The sequence below is a fragment of the Narcine bancroftii genome, chromosome 4 (genome assembly GCF_036971445.1).
Source record: "Narcine bancroftii isolate sNarBan1 chromosome 4, sNarBan1.hap1, whole genome shotgun sequence".
Lineage (NCBI taxonomy): Eukaryota > Metazoa > Chordata > Chondrichthyes > Torpediniformes > Narcinidae > Narcine > Narcine bancroftii.
This window is the reverse complement of record NC_091472.1, coordinates 81,777,776-81,795,321: the sequence shown is the minus strand read 5'-3', so window position 1 is coordinate 81,795,321 and position 17,546 is coordinate 81,777,776. Positions and strand designations below refer to the sequence as shown.

The window sequence follows — 17,546 nt, the reverse complement described above, 5'->3', positions numbered from 1 at the left end:
CTATAAATTGCTGGTGCAACTTTCCCAAGCCCGCTATAAATTGTGAGCATTGTTGTTTCAACATGAAAAAAATATTCTCGTATAGCATGCATGTGCATATAATGCACATGGTTTATAAAAAATGGTATACCCTAATTAACTTAAGGCCCATACATTTTGGAGGATGGGAGGAAGTACCCAGGGAAAACCCATGCAGACATGGGGAGAATATACAAACTCCTTTCTGACAGTGCTGGATTGAAACCTGGGTTGCTGGTACTGTTAAAGTTCAACATTTTCAGTTGACTTTTCAGCTATCATATTATTTACTGGTATAACAGGTTACAATTTGGCCTGTACCCAATTATGTCACACAACCCCCAAACTAATGAAGTATAGATGTGTGATGAGTAATTTACCATCATTGCAATTTTTGATGAATAATGAAATACGAAGGTGAGAGTCTTATTCATGTTCTCAACTAATATTTTCAATTCAGTCTGCAATTGGTTAGAATCTACAGGACGCAAACAGGTCATTTGTCCCCACTAGGCCACACTAGTGCTGCACATGAACCTTCTCCCATCCAAATCTAATGTCCATCTGTTTATCCTGAATACACTTACCCAGCCTGTCCTTTAAGGCATCTGTTCCCTGTAACTGAACTGCTTTATATAATTTCACTATTAACCACTCTCAAGGTGATAAAAGTTCCTTCTGAATTTCTGACTGGATTTCCTTAAGGTCCTTATGTTTGGAGCACCACAAAGCTGGAAGCATTTAGTGAATGTAGAGATTACAATTATATTACTTATTAATTAATTAAATCATTTTAATTGTAGATCATAAGGGAAGGGAAGAAAGAAAACATAGAAGACCGAAAAGCTGAAGGCAATTATCTAATGTTAGAAACAGTCATCAGGAATCCTTATGCAAGTAACAACAAACTTAACTGCTCACCTAATGGAAGGTTCAGTTGGTTTCTGTGCTAGTGCTGTTTGCAAAAACCTCAATGCTTCATCATTCTTCTTTTGAAGCAGCAACAAACGCCCAACGTGGAAATTGTATTGCCATTTTTGAGGTTGAAGAGATAATGCATCCATGTACTTCAGAAAAGCCCATTCAGTATAATTTTGTTCATCAGATTCTGTCATTTTCTTTTTAATGTCCTAAATTATTAGTCCATCAATGAATATCCAGAGCATCAGTCATATGTCAAAAGCATACAGATTTGCAGTAGAAATACAAGATCAAAAAAGTTATTGAAAAGAAAATTTTATTTAATACAGTACCTGCATTTTTGACATCACAGGCAAAGCTATTTTCTGTATTCTTCCTAGTTGATTACTGACAGCATATAAGAACCATTGGCATACAAGACCCCCTCCCCCCCCATTTCAGCAGGGAATATTAAGAATCTTTTTTTTATGGGTAAATGTCTTTCAATGCCTTGACCCACCAGCTCAAGCTATTGTAAAAAAAAAGCTTAAAAATAAAGCAGTTTAATTTCATACAACAGATCAGAATCATAGTTTTCACTTTTAATACCACTTTAATACCACATGGAGGCTCTTCCAGCAGCAAACATTGCACTCCCTCTGCACCCTCGAAGTGACTACGCTTCTTTGGTCACCCATGGTTCCTTACCTCTTTGCTAAAGCAGCAGCATGTCCACAGCATGCCCATCTGGCATACACCACCCAGCGTAGTGACTAACTCATCTGCCACCAGGCCCGGGTCAGGCTGCTGCTTCTCCCCAGTAATGTTCAGCATCCAGTTCCCGCCACACACAGGGGCTACCAGAAACTGCAGCCTGTGAACAGGAGTCACTCACAGGGTCTGCCGGGAAAATGTGGCTGGAGAACAGGAGCCACAGCATGGTGAAGAAATTTCAACTTTGCATAGAAGACCCAAGTGATATTTTTAAGCCAATCTTGGGGGAAAAAGTGGGTCTTGTATGCCACCAAATTGGTATACATGCAATATCTGAGTTTAAAGGATACTTTTCATTTTGTCCCATTTATGATATACGTTAGCACAATTTACAGAATCTCTTACTGCCAGTCATTAAAAATAAGAGTTGGATTCTTCACTAAATAACAATCCATTGTAGAAAAAAAAATCAAAGTTTACGCCCCTCAAACTGTTGCTGGAAACTGCACTAGAATTATCCATCCAGAATTTCTTCAGTCCTTATCATAGCCTTCTGCATCCAAGCCACTAAATGCAATGCCTGTCTGGTTACTACTTGCAATCCATTTTCCTTTAACTTACAAATCAAATTATTTCCATAATTTCTATTGAAACATACCTCAAGAACATACCCGAGAAATTTACCATGTTGAAAATGTCATGGTTTTTCTTAGGCAGTTCTTTGGGATCAAAAATCCATTTTATTTCTACAGGTTATTTTATCCCATTTTATTTCTACAGATTCAGAAATGGATAATGAGGCCAATGTGGGAACTGCAGATTCTTCCACATATGGATTAGTCAGTGACCAATATGGGATAGTTGTGAGGTGGTCTACTCCTTCTGCCACTTTTGCTGTGTCTCTGTGTGCTCCCAATTCCGATTCAAATGTCTTGAGCCTCTCAATATCATTCTGAATCTTTCTTCTCCACTATGAGCCACCGTGAGTCAGAGAATCCCTGCAGTCAATGTAATATTGCATTTGCCTTGAATATTTTCTACTATTCCTTTGGTATTCTCATCCTTGCAGAGCTTGGCATGGTGTTTGAGATTGGACATAGCTAATGAGGCTGAGTGTAACCAGGAGTTTATTGTTGCTGCAGATTCTGGGGTAGGTGAGGGCACTGACATAAAACTCTCTGGTCTCTCCAGTGAACTTAGGTGATTTCCTGGAGATAGCCAATGCTTTGAGAAACTTGCTGTCAGTAGCAGGTCTGCACCAGCATGTTGAAAATTGTGGCAAATTTCATCACCATTGCCCAGCTTTACTGTGACATTGATCCTGAGATAAGGATCTACTTTTGTCAGTATTTCACTTTCGTGATGGAGGCCAGTGTGGTACACTGTGAGCAGGTTGGTAGGGAATCTTTGTCTTACAGGTCTTGAATGCATCTTCTTGTATGCTTCAGTGGAAGTGTTAACAATGGCTTGGAACTTAACATCTGAGCAGATATAGGTGAAAGTTCTGCCTGTATGCTGCAACTTGACCACTGATATTTGTGCAATCTTGGTTTTGGAGTATTGCCATAGGTTGAAATATTTCCCATTAGTTCTGAAGTTAGCTCTACTCATGTGGGAAGTTTGTAGGAGGTGCAACAAACTGGAGCAATTATCAAGTTTGTTTGACATCAGTCCTTCCCAAGTAATGGAAGCAGAGGCTTGGTGGAGTTGAGTGGTAGTTGGTGCTGGCCCCTGCATCTTGCTTGGATTTGTCACCTCCTGGCAATCTTGTTCACTGAGCCTCTGGATGGATAGAATTTGCAGACGAGCTCTTCAGCCAGGAAGAAGAGGCGGTTGAAAGGATCCTGATGATAACTTGTCCTGTGGGAGATTGCAAGAAACCCCTCCCTTCAATCATAATTTAATTATCATTTCAAATCTCTGATGTCTACTTTAATACTTCTAGGTATGTGTATGAAAAAGCTGTGAATTCTGTGCCTGAAGATCTTCTCTGCTGAGGTTGGGTATTCCTTGCGGATGTCTACTTGTACCCAAGTCATGTTATTTTTTTTGTTTTGGTATATGGCCTCTGGGACTTAGTTGAGCAGGAACACAGTTGCTGATTAGGCTGTCTTTTTTTAAATGTTATAATAAAATAAGGATAGCATTTATAAATAGCTTGGAGAATCTCTTCTCATAAGCGTTGACAGTTTAAGTTTATCAAAATGAGGCTTTTTAGTAGAATTCAAAGGGAGAATTGAAGGCCCTGATCACCACAATTCATTTTTCACAAACTACATCAACTTTTCACTTTAAAACTAGATTCCTCAAATAGCATTGTATTAGTTTCCTATTAATTAGGCAGCTCATGTCACTGCATCAGTGATGTTGCTATTCCCAACATCTCCTTTCTATTGGAATCAAACAAATAAGCAAATAGAAATGTTAATCAGTTTTACAGACTTAGAAATTCTGTTAATATAATGTGTTATGAAACCACACATGGAAGCCCTTTCATTTTATATTTAGGTGAGAATTTTACACTGTTAATGTCAAGTTATTACAACTATTTGAATGTTGTGAATCATTGCTATTTATTTGGGTTATCCTTTTCATCATATTTTGTGCTGAAGTGGAAAGATATAATAATCCTGCAGAACAACTCCTTCATTCAAATTTTTATTTTGTTTTATCACTACATCCTCAAACAAGCCTTAAGGACCCCTGTGTTATCTGAATGATAGATCAGAACTGCCTCACCTTATGGTCACCCTTGACAATGGCTGCAAGAAGAAGAATAAGGCAATGTTTGCTGCCTTGAATCCTGGAGCAATTTTTCATTGCTCCAGATAAATATTCATGAGGGCATCCTCCTCAAAAAGATCCACATTTCATCAATGTTAAAACATTTGTTTTGGAGAATAATCATTTTTCCTGGTGATTTGGTTCTGCTTCTTTGGAAAATTTTCTGCTTCTACTATATCTGCACTCGCTGTCTTCCCTGAAAGATGAAATACAATGCAGATTTATTTGCTTCTTAAAAATGTTCAAACCAGCCATAGATGGTCTTGAATGATTTAACACTTTCAGAAGACCTATCACTCCCCGTACATTCACTCATTCTCTCCATTGTAATGTCTCAGCACTTCGCAAGTTAATGTCCGTCCAGGATTAACATTTTGAACACTACTTTTTATTTTGTCTGCATTGTTAAGGATTATTCTCATTGATGCCACTGAAAGACCTACTAAGTGTCCACCAAATATTCTCCTTTGTCACTTCGATTAATTACATCTGTAGTGACTCACTGGAACCTTAATTGAACTGGCTCCGGAGGTTCCGAGTGATGTCATGACATCACAATCCGATGACGGCATTTGGAACGCATGGGTTTTAAAAAGCTGCAGGTGACTATTTGAGTAAATGACTTTTATTGAACTTCGACTCGACTATGTCTGATCACTTTCTGGTTCTTCATTTTGCACTATGACACAGTTGCTACCTTGGTGACCCCAATGGGCCCAAATGGATTTTGGACCCAACATGGACAATTGAGCATTTTTGCTCAAACTGCCTACCTTTTGGACCACTCATCCTGAAGTTTGGTTCAGGCAGGCTGAGGTGCAGTTCCACATTCACAAGATAGAAGTGCTATCATGTGGTAAGCACCATCAACCAGGACACAGCTGGTCACAAAGTGGCTTTCCTTTGGGTCCCACCAGCTCTAGGCAAATACAAAGCCCTACAATTTCTCCAGATTTATGGTCTCTCACTATGCAAGCGAGCTGCATGGCTCCTCTATAATCGATGACCTGGGGGACCACGCCCCTTTAGAGTTAATGAATGACATGTTGGCACTGACAGTTATTTTTAAAGCATATGTTAGAAGACTGATGAGGACTTTGATATCCCTCGAACAGTGGCCCCCCCGTGCAGACATTCTGTGGCACGCGAAACAGCAAGGCGCAAAAGCCACAGAAATTAGTACTGCCTCACACCCAAAGGCCCAGGCTCCACAAGAACCGGTGATGAAGGTACATGTTTCCCTGGATGAGCAGGACTCTGTGACAACCACCAAGTGTTTTTACCATCAACATTGGGGATCTGGTCACTGTTACAGCCTCCTCGATGTCTGGGACGAACTCTCCCAGTACAAATTTCTAGTCGACACAGGTGCAGAGGTGAGTGTGCTTCCTCCTTTGGGCTTTGACGCCCGTACCAGGAGTGCTGGTCCAGAGCTCACAGCAGTGAATAACAGTTTGATTCGTACCTACAGCATGCAGACTATACCCCTGAAATTCGGCGACAATAAGTTCACACGGAAGATCATTCTTGCTGCTGTGTCCCGGCCATTGCTGGTTGCCGACTTCCTGATTAACTTAAAAGGGCGCCAGTTGGTGATCACCACAATGTTCCAGACCTTCCACCATAGAAAAGCCAAACTACCTGTCTCACACCCGGACTCTGTGGAGTACTCAAACAACAAATTCGTCAAACTTCTTGCAGAGTTTAGACATTGTCACTCCCCAATTCTCCACTGCAATACCCAAATATGGTGTCGCACACCACACCACATCCTTACCCAAGGCCCTCCTCTCCAAGCCTGATGCCTACCGCCTGACAAGTTGTGGCTTACAAAACAAGAGTTCCACACAATGAAGGAACTTGGAATCATACGCAGGTCTGATAGCCCATGGGCTTTCCCACTATACATGGTGCACAAAGCCACAGAAGGGTGTAGACCTTGCGGCGATTACAGGTGTTTCAACGACGCTACTATTGCAGACCATTACCCTTTGCCCCATATACTGGACTTTACAGCTAATCTTAATGGGGCCAGAATATTTTCTAAAATTAACTTGGTGCGTGGGTACCTGTAAACCCGAAGGATGTGCCCAAGACTGCCATCATAACACCATTCAGCCTCTTCAAATTTTTGAGAATGCTTTATGGGCTCAAAAGTGCTGCACAAACATTCCAGTGACTAATGGACACAGTGGGGTGTGGCATGGACTTCCTTTTTGCATACTTGGAGGACATACTCATTGCCAGCCACTCCTACAAAAAGCACCTGCATTTACTCTGCCGTCACCTACAGAATTCGGGCCAACTGTGAACCCTGGCAGGTTCTCTATCGAGTTCTTGGGACATCAGATCAGTAGCCAGGTATCATTCCATTGCCTAGCAAGGTAGAAGCCATCCTCAAATTCGCAAGGCCTGATACAATCAAAGGACTCCAGGAATTTATGAGGATGGTAAATTTTTATCGCTGTTTTCTACCCTCTGCAGCTCATATTATGAAAGCCCTCTTCGACCTCTTGTCCAGCGATGCCAAAGAACTCGAGTGGACAAAGGAGATGGCAGTAGCATTCTACAAGACGCCCTAGCAAAGGCAACATTACTGCTCCATCCACAAATAGATACACCTTGACAAACGATGAGTCCGATGTGGCAGTAGATGAGGTCTTGGAATAGTACACCAATGGACAATGGAAGCCTCTAGCATTTTTTAGTAGGCACCTCTTCCCTCCGGAAACTAAATACAGCACATTCGTTAGGTAGCTGTTGGTGCTGTACCTAGCAGTCAGACACTTCTGCTATTTTTTTGGAAGGCAGGGACTTCATGGTTTTAACTGACCACAAACGCTAACGTTCTTTTTCGCAAAGGCATCAGATCCATGGTCAGCCTGCCAGCAATGTCACCTATCTTAAATATTCAAGTTTTCAATCAGGATTAAACTAATCTCCGGTAAGAGTAATGTGGTGGCTGATGCCCTGTCCCGCTCCTCCATTCACCAGTACGTGCCTTCTCTTGGATGTAGACTACACAGCACTTGTCAAAGCTCAGCACCTGGATGATGAACTCAAGGCTTATAGAACTGCTGACACGAACCTGCAACTTGAGAATGTAGCTTTTTGGCTACCACTCTCATGTGCGACATTTCCACAGGTCAGACTTGCTCTATCGTCCCTGCTGCGTGGAGATGTTGTATTTTCGATGCCATTTATGGACTGTCCCGCCCCTCAATTCGAGCGACGGTCTGCCCGATTGCTGACAAGTTTGTATGGCATAGACTCAAAAATCAGGTTATGTACTGGGCAAAGACATGCACGGACTACCAATCCTCCAAAGTGCAAGGCTCCACTTCAGCCTTTCCAGCCATCACAGCGCAGATTTGACCACATCCACATTGTCAGCCCACATCTGGTGCCATGAGAGTCTAGGTACCTGTTAACAGTCATCAATAGATTCACTAAGTAGCCAGAGGCAGTCCCTATGATGGATTCATTGACCGATTCATGCATCAGAGCTTTTATTTTTCAGTTCGGCCTATCACACACGCCACCTCCGACAGAGGCCCACAGTTTACCACCACACGACACCACACGACAGGTCAATCGAATGGCCTGGTGGAGCGGTTCCATAGGCACATGAAGGCTGCACTGATGGCCCACCTCCAGGGACTTGTTTGGGTACACGAGCTCTCCTGTATCCTTCTGGGAATAAGAATGGCACCCAAGAAGGATCTCAACTCCTCACCAGCTGAGTTGGTTTATGGAGCCCCACTCATTGAAACTGGGGAGTTTGTACCCGCAGCACACGGACATGAGGTGCCACCGACTGAAGTCTTAGGCAGACTGCATGAGCGGCTTGGAAAATTGCCCTCAGTTCCCATGTCAAGGCATGGAACAATGACAACCTTCATCCCAAAGGAACTCCGGGACTGAGTTTGTGTTTGCGCGTAGAGGTGTACACAGGGCCCTTCAGTGTTACAAAAAAAATCGTAAAACTTGTGTACTGGACATTGGGAACATTCGAAGACATTTACGATTGACTGACTCAAGCCCGCTCATCTCGACCTTGATTGGCCCTTGCCACAATCCCCCATATGAAGGCATGGACAACCACCTAAGAGCAGTGGAGAGTACTGGCACTAGAGGTTTAGCCTCCTATTGCTGGTTCTGGGGGTGGGGTGGGGAGTGGGGATATGTAGTAGCTCACCAGAGGCTTAATTGAACTTAATTGAGGTTCCAAGTGACGTCATGACTGTTTGAGTAACGACTTTTACTGAACTTCGACTCGACTACAACTGATCATTTTCTCGTTCTTCATTTCACACTGCCACACAGTTGCTCCACATCCATCTTATTATGAATAGACAGTTTGCAGTGATTTCTTAGAAGAAGTGCAATCCTCAGAATTGCTGGAACATTCTGAAACTATCTTGCCTTCAGGATGCACTAAATAAATTCTGATAAATCCCTCAAAATATACAATGTGATCACAATTAAATCAAAATGGTCAGCAGAAGGTATTGCATAAATTTATTATGGGCAGAAACTGGTGGGCTTTTTGTTTAGGGCGACGGCGAAGGTGCTGAGAGGGGGTGGCGGTAGCGCAGATTGGGGGGTGGTTGTTACACTGAGGCGGGGGGGGGGAGGGGGGAAGTGTAGTGACACCAGTACAACATGGTTGCCACCAAGACCCCAGCTCATTTATTTTGCTCACTACGGCCACCCCAAGTCTAAAAATTACTGCGCTGGCTTCTTCATTAAACTTTGCAGCAAACTGAATAATAACAAGACTGAAGGTTTGGAACGTAACCTTTTTCCTCACTGAGCCCTTGGATCTTTCCACTGCCCAGAGGGATGGCAGCGCCCACTTTGGGAATCACTAGTTTAAAGGTAATCAAGTTCTCTGATCCTGATGGAATGGATTATGGAGTACTGAAAGAAATGGCAGAAGTTATCATGAAAATTTACAAAAATTCTCTAAACTCTGGGCAGGTCCCGGCAGAGTGGAAAGTAGCATATGTCACACAACTCTTAAAAATATGTGGGCAAAAGGCAGGTAACTATAGGATAGTTAGCCTAATGTTTGTAGTTGGGAAAATGCTTGATGCTAATGTTAAGAAACAAATAGCAAGACATTTGATAGAAATTGTTCCATCAGACAGACACAGCATAGGTTGAAGAAGGGCAGGTCTATCTACTTACAGGAGATCTTTGAGGAATCGTGAGTGCAGTGGATAGAGAGGAACAGTGGAAGTTGTATATTTGGATTTCCAGAAGGCATTTAATAAGGTGTAATGTGAAAGACATCTATAATTGGACTACCAAAGGGGAGGTGCTTCAGAGGACAATAAGGAAGCTCCAGGTAGGATAGAGGTAGGAATGGCAAAGTTAAGGGACCCAGGTTAACGAGAAATATAGAGGCACAGATTAGAAACAAAAAGGAGGCATATCAGATAGTGATAGACAGCTTAAGAGAATCCCTTAAGGAGTATAAGCAATGTAGAAATATGGGGACATAAGAGAAGAGGGAAATGAGGAGTGCTAATAGGTGTTATTGAATAGTTTCAGCAGAAACATAAGGGAGAATCCAAAAAGATTTTATAATAAAAAAAGTATTGAGTAAATGAATAGATCCACTTAAGGATCAGGAAGGGTACTTACATGTAGAGCCAGAGTAGATAGGAAAGATCTTAAAATGAATATTTTGTGAATGTGATTACTGTTGAACAGGAGAAACAGGAGTGAGTGAAAGAGAGCAAGCCAGGGTGGGGGAGGGGGTTGCTGTGGTAGAGGTCAAAATAGTTGGTTACACTCATCCCTTTCAGCTTTGACAAGACCCCATTTAGAGTACTGCGTGAAGGTATTGGTTATTCAACTTTAGGAAGGACTTTAATAAATTAGAAAGGTGCAGAGGAGATTTCCCAGCATATTAGAACATGAAGCATTACAGCACAGGGTAGGCCCTTCAGCCCATGATGTTGTGCTGACCTATATATACTGACTCAACAATCTGTACCTTCTCCACCTCACAATCCTCTATTTTTCTTGTGTTCATGTGCTTAAGAGTCTTTTAAAATGTCTCTATTGTACCAGCCTCCATCATCACCTCAGCAATGCATTTCAGGCACCCACTCTCAGATTTGCAATTACACCAGCGCTTAGAGGACTTGAATTATAGGGAGAGACTGGATAAGCTGGGTCATTATTCCCAAGAACATAGGAGCCTGGGGTATGATCTTATAAGGTTTATAAGATCATAATGGGTATGGATAAAGTGAATAATCAGTCTTTTTCCGAGGTTGATGATTCTAGAACAGATTGAAAGGGGCAGAAATTTAGGAGTAACCCAAAAGGCAATTTCTTTTACTTATGGGGTGATCTGTGTCTGCAATGAGCTGCCAGAGCAATCTGTAGAAGTAGATACAATTTTGACAATCAAAAATATTTGGACAGATTTATAGATGGGAAGTACTTAGTAGGGTATGGACCAAATGCAGGCAAATGGGACGAGCCAAGAACGTCAATTTGATTGAAATGGATGAGTTGGGCTGACGAGACTATACAACACTATGGCTTAAATCTTTTTGTCATCTATTAGCAAATTAGCTACATGAATTTCTGGTTGTCTGAATCTGCTTTGTATATTCTTTGAAGATATATAGATTCATACCTTTTCAGACTGCTGGGCTTTCCAGTCATAAAGTGTCTGGATATAGTCTGCTCTTGCAGACTGACCTTGTTCTTTTACGTAATGATATTCCAAGTCCAATGCCTTCAGTTGTTGTTCGATTGTGGTTTGCCCCTTCATGCCATGAAGTTTACCAATTGCCAGAATCTCTTCATTTCTCCCAGAGATTTCAGCAGTACTGAGTTTTGCTGCACCACCTTCAACCTGAAAGCAGTTTCAAATAACTGTTATATTCAGATATATAATAATTCTCCCTGTATTAAAATGATAACACTCCTGAACAAAAGAAAAAAAGATAATTTCTCGAGTTGCCATCTCAATAAGGATATGGTATTGGAGTTCCATGGCTAGAAATTGCGGGACACTTAAAATGGTTTGTGAAAAAAGAATACAAATCGAAAACTTCAACAGCAAGATTTAATGGATACACTGAGGTTTCCTGTTTAATGTTAGGTGGAGATCAATTTTGGTGCAGTTTTCGCTATTGATATGCGTTGCAAGTTCTCACAGATGTCGATATTAACCTCAGCAGATGCAATCTTTTCAACTGGCTCTTAAAAGGACATTAGCTATGGGACAGATTGGTTTAGAGTTCATAGATGCTATGATAAACAGAATGGAGTGTGGGGAAGTCCTTCTAAGGGTTGAAACTGAACCGAATAGCCTCGATAATCCTGAATTTGAAAATGGCCCTCCCTGCTCTGTTCTCTATTGTGGGATGAATGTAGATGAAGCATTGCCTCCATGAGTAAGGGGTTTGGTTAACCATATAAATCAAATTTCAAAATCCAAATTTATTTTCAGAATACATACATGACATCACCTACAACCCTAAAACTCTTTATCCTGTGGGCCAGGCAGAATTTCTAAATTATCGGTAAATGTAAATTGTACTAAAACAGAAAGAAATGTATACAAAAGAAAGAAATGCAAATCCCGTGCAATAGGAGACAGCAAAGCTTTACATCCAGATGGGCTCAATGCCTTCTATGCCTGATTTAAGCACCAGAAAAAGGAAAAACCACTGCACACCCCACATCCCCTGATGATCCTCCATTGTTGGTAACCAAAGATGATGTGTGGGCTGCCTTCAGGAGAGTGAATTAAGGGAAAGCAAATTAAGGGAAAGCATTAGGTTCAGATGGAGTGCCCAGCTGAACATTGAAAACCTGTGTTGACAAACTGGCTAGAGTATTCATGGGTATCTTCAACATTTACTCCAACAGGGCGTGGTATCCACTTGTTTCAAACAGGCTTCAATTGGCCAAGAGGAATGCGGTAAACCTGCATAAAATGGCTATCGACCAGGGGCACCCACATCCATAGTGATGGTGATTTGAGAGGCTGGTACTGAAGCCAGAGAGCATTGGTGGATGATTGCTTCTCAGATTGGAGGCCTGTGACTAGTGGTGTGCCTTAGGACCATTGTTTGTAATCCATATCAATGACCTGGATGATAATGTGGTAAATTGAATCAGCAAGATTGCAGATGACACTAAGATTGGCGGTGTTGTGGACAGCAAAGAAGATTTTCAAAGCTTGCAGAGGGATCTGAACCAGTTGAAAAAATGGGATGAAAAATGACAGATGGAATTTAATGCTGATAAGTATGAGGTTTTGCATTTTGGAAGGTCAAACCAAGAAAGGACATATACGGTAAGTGGTAGGGCACTGAGGAGTGCAGTAAAACAGAAGGATCTGGGAATACAGATACATAATTCCCTGAAAGTGGCGTCACAGATGGATAGGGTTGTAAAGAGAGCTTTGGGCATATTGGCCTTCATACATCAAAGTATTGAGTATAGAATTTGGGGTATAAGACATTGGTGAGGCCAAATTTGGAGTATTGTGTGCAATTTTGGTCACTTAACTACAGGAAAGATATCAATAAGATAGAAAGAGTGCAGGATGTTGTCCGGTCTTCAGGAACTGAGTTACAAGGAAAAGTTAAACAGGTTAAAGTTAAACTTTAGCATAGAAGAATGAGGGGAGATTTGATAGAGGTATTTAAAATTATAAGGGAGATAGACAGAGAAAATGTAGATAGGCTTTTTCCACTGAGAATAGGTGAGATACAAACCAGAGGACATGGATTAAGAGTGAAAGTGGAAAAGTTTAGGGGGAACATGAAGTGGAACTTCTTCACCCAGAGAGTGGTGGAAGTGTGGAATGAGCTGCCAGCTGAGGAAGTAAATGTGGGCTCAATTTTAGACAGGCACGTGGATGAGAGAGGTATGGAGGGCAATGGACTGAGTGCATGTCAGTGGGACTAGGCAAAAAAAATGGTTGGGCACAGACTAGAATGGTCAAAGGGGCCTGTTTCTGTGCTGTAGTGTTCTATGGTTCTATCAGCTCCTGTCTGAGTGGCGATATGGATCCATTCTAATTTCCTCCTGCAGAAACTGGTCTTCAGCAGATGCCATCTCATTGGCATCTGCCAGTGAAATGGCATCTGCCCTGGAACACCTGCACTGCAAAAATGCATACATCAGAATGCTCTTTATCGACTACAGTTCGGTATTCAACACCACCATTCCTCTCAAAACTAATCAGCAAACTCCAAGACCTGTGCAATTGACTCCTGGATTTCCTCATTTCCAGAACCCAGTCTGTGCAGATTGCAATAACAGCAACTTCGCACTCAATGTCATCAAGACCAAGGAAGCGATTTCCTTTAGGAAAGGAAAACCAAAAGTGTACAATCCAGTGATCATTGGGGGATGAGAGGTGTAGAGGGTGAGCAAATTTAAATTCTTGGGAGTCACCATCTCAGAGGAGCTTTGCTGCATACATCATACCAGTGAAACTGTGAAGAAAGCACGACAGAACTTCTGTATGAGCAGAAATTTGCAGAGATTCAGTATGTCATCGGAATCCTTGGAGAACTTCTACAGATTTGTAGTGGAAAGTATGCTGATCGGCTGTATCACGATCTGGTATTGGGCACCAATACCTCGGAATGGAAAGCTATGCAAAAGGTAGTGGGCACAACCCTGTTCTCATAGGCAAAACTCTCCCTACCATCATGAAGATCTACATGGAACCTTGTCGTCAGAGAGCACCACCAATCACTAAGGATCCACCCTGGACATGCTCTGTTCATTCTGCTGCCACCAGAGATATAGGTGCAACAGGAGTCATACCACCAGGTTCAAGAACAGTTGCTATCCCTCAACCATCAGACTCTTAAACAACAGACTCAGAGACTCATTTAAAGACTTACTTTGCACATTATTTAGAACTGAACATATATTTTTAATGTATTTGCTGTCAGTTTCTTTCTTTGTTTACATTTCTCTCTTTTGTATTAATTGTATATTTATGTATGCATATATATCTTGAGTACTGTTTACAGCGACGAATAAGTAGAAATTCTACCTGGTCCATAGGAAAAAGAAATCTCAGGGTTGTATGTGATGTCATGTAGGTACCTTAACAACAAATTTCAACTTTGAACTTTTTTGAATGTTGGAATCTCCACTTTGCTATGGAGATGGCTTTTCTTTTTTAGGTTGTACCTTTGCCTTGTGTATTTTTCTTGATCTTCAGATTTAAATGCCTGTGATATGGCTCTCAGCAGGTTCTAGATTTAGTTGTTTATCCAGGGCTTCCAGTTGCAGAAAACCCTGAACAATTTGGTGGGAACACACTTGTCCACAGCTGTTTTACTCTGGTGTATCATTCAGATCCTCAGCCAAGTTCCTGAATACTGTCCAGTCTATTGGCTCGAGGGAATCCTTTAACTGTTCTTCAGCCTCCTATGACCAACATATGGCTCCTCTTGTGGCTCACTTTTTAGGCTACCTGTATGCCGGTAGCAGCACCATTGCCAGTGATCCCACTAGCCAAAATGCGGTATCAGGAAAAAAAAACTATAGGCTTTCATTATCTAGTGAAGCAGTGATCAGTGTGCCAGGACCTATGGTACAGTAGGTTATGTGCTGGTGATAATTAAGATGGGCCTGATTAAAGTCACTGACTATGACAGGGATAGCCAAACTTGCTTAACATATGAGCCACATACAAATAACTTCAGATGGTTGAGAGCCACAAGACTTTAAAAAAACATACAAGCTTTTTACTCTTGCATGCATATTTTTACAAAAATTTGATACAAATATAAAGAAATATATGTACATAATATTTATTCATGAATGTAGTTTTTAAACTGCTAATTTGTATTAGTTTCAATAATCAAAAAGAAAACATATAAATATCCAATATTTTCAAAATCCTGACTGATTTTCTGTGGAAATCTCTGCCCAGGAAGCAGTAGAGGCTGCCTCATTAAATACATTTAAGATGCAGTAAGATAGATTTTTTGCATTGTAGGGGAATTAAAGATTATGGGGCAAAAGCAGAGCCGGGTCCATGGCCAAATCAGCTATGATCTCACTAAATGAGGGAGCCACTCGATAGGCCAGACAGACGACCTACTGCTCCTGATTCCACTGCTACCACTGGTCTCTGCAGATACCTGCATCATTGCAGTGTCCACAGCCGAGCACACGATGTAGGAAGCGAACCTCCTGCAGTAGGGTGAAGCCAGGGGGTCCACAGCTCAGCCCACCCTGTCTCACCCTTCAGTCCCCTCTTCCCAGCTACCGGTGGGATGGGAAGAGCGGCTGCTGGGAGCAGAGGGTGGGATATGTAGTTGCTAACTACCCATCCAATAGGGACAGGGGTTGCCTGTGTCCTCTGACAGGACCTTCATTGCAGCTGCCAGCTCCAGCTCTGTCCTGGATGAGGTTCTCATTGGGGATACTTTCTAGCCTTTCCTCCCCATCTCTGTCATCTTGCTTCTCCCCTACCAGAGTGCCTGGACAGACACTCTGCCTCTGGGGTAGGCCATGTCTCATTGGAGCTCTCCTGGTCCAGCCCTGGCTTCCTGACCTCTGAGGCTGCTCCCTGCAGAGGACCCTCAGCTTTGCTTGGCCCCGTTACTGTATGCCCTACTGTATGCCCACTGCGGTGTGGCCCAGCTCGAATGGGGAGAACCCCTCTCTGGCCTGCGCTGCTCACACCGCTCCTCTGGAGGGGTCATTCTTACAGTACTCCTCCCTCTTCCCTCTCCTTGTCATGCAGCCCGGATTGTGTCCGTCCCGGGACCCCCTGGTTGGCTGAAGGGATTTGGAGTGTCCCAGGGTGGCATCTCCTCCAGCCAACATATTTCCACAAGCTATACATTTCATGTCAAAGAGTTGCATCTGGCTCATGAGCTGTGGTTTGGCCACCCCTGGACTATGATTTGAAGTGCATAAGGGTGGGCCATCTTTTGTTTACTGACCACATCATGCAGCTCTGCAAATACTTGTTTGTATCAGCATCAGGAAGATATAAACTCACAAAGGGCAACTCAGAAAGGGGAGGGACTATTGGGGTTAAAGGAATTTTAGATATGAGAATAGTGGAAATATTTTATGTTTTAGAAATGTTGTCTTATAATGTGTTCAAAAAAAGAAAGCAGAAATGGATAAGAAGGGAAGGTGGTGATGAGGAAACGGAAAGGAAAGATAAACAAAGTATGAAATGGCCATGTTGAACTATATGTCTTTAAATATTAATGAAATACATAACCAAATCAAAAGGAAGAAACTGTTAAATTTACTGAAAAAAAAATTGATATAGCATTCGTACAAGAAACACATCTAACTGAAGTGGAAGACAAGAAATTAAAGAGAGATTGGATAGGACATGTAACAGCAGCATCGTATAATTCAAAAGCCAGAGGAGTAGCTATATTAATCAATAAAAATGTACCAATTAAAATAGAAGAGGAAATAATAGATCCAGCAGGGAGATATGTAATGATAAAATGTCAGATATATTCAGAATTTTGGAATTTACTCAATGTATATTCACCTAATGAAGAAGATCAAAAATTTATGCAAGATATCTTTTTGAAGATAGCAGATATGCAAGGGAACATACTAATAGGAGGGGATTTTAACCTTAATTTGGACTCAAACATGGATAAAACTTGAAAAAAAAAACTAACAGAAAGAACAAAGTAACCAAATTTATAATTAAATTGATACAAGAAATGCAACTTTTGGATATATGGAGGAAACAACACCCAAAGGAAAAGGAATATTCATACTATTCGGGTAGACATAAAACATACTCAAGGATAGACCTATTCCTGTTATCAGCCCACATTCAAGGGAGAGTTAGGAAAACGGAATATAAAGCTAGACTATTATCGGACCACTCACCCCTGTTATTGGCAATAGAGCTAGAGGACATCCCACCAAGAATGTATAGATGGAGATTAAACTCCATGCTACTTAAAAGACAGGATTTTAGAGAATTAATGGAACGACAAATTAAAATGTACTTTGAAATAAATACGGAATCAGTGAAAGATAAGTTTATACTATGGGACGCAATGAAAGCGTTCATCAGAGGGCAAATATGTAACTAAGATGAAGAAGGACTACAATCGGGAAAC

At 41.7% G+C, this 17,546-nt stretch overlaps 1 protein-coding gene across 4 annotated transcripts in view; it reads right to left on the bottom strand.

Annotated features, from left to right (window-relative positions):
• The window catches only part of LOC138760742 (uncharacterized), a 133,096-nt gene that overhangs the window by 52,617 nt on the left and 62,933 nt on the right, over positions 1-17,546 (bottom strand). For all 4 annotated transcript variants that reach the window (XM_069931765.1, XM_069931763.1, XM_069931766.1 and 1 more), the window contains 2 exons: positions 11,078-11,299; positions 940-1,148 (listed from right to left, as the gene is read on the bottom strand). In XM_069931765.1, coding sequence (XP_069787866.1) covers positions 940-1,148; positions 11,078-11,299 — 431 coding nt within the window. The remainder of the gene's footprint in view (positions 1-939; positions 1,149-11,077; positions 11,300-17,546) is intronic.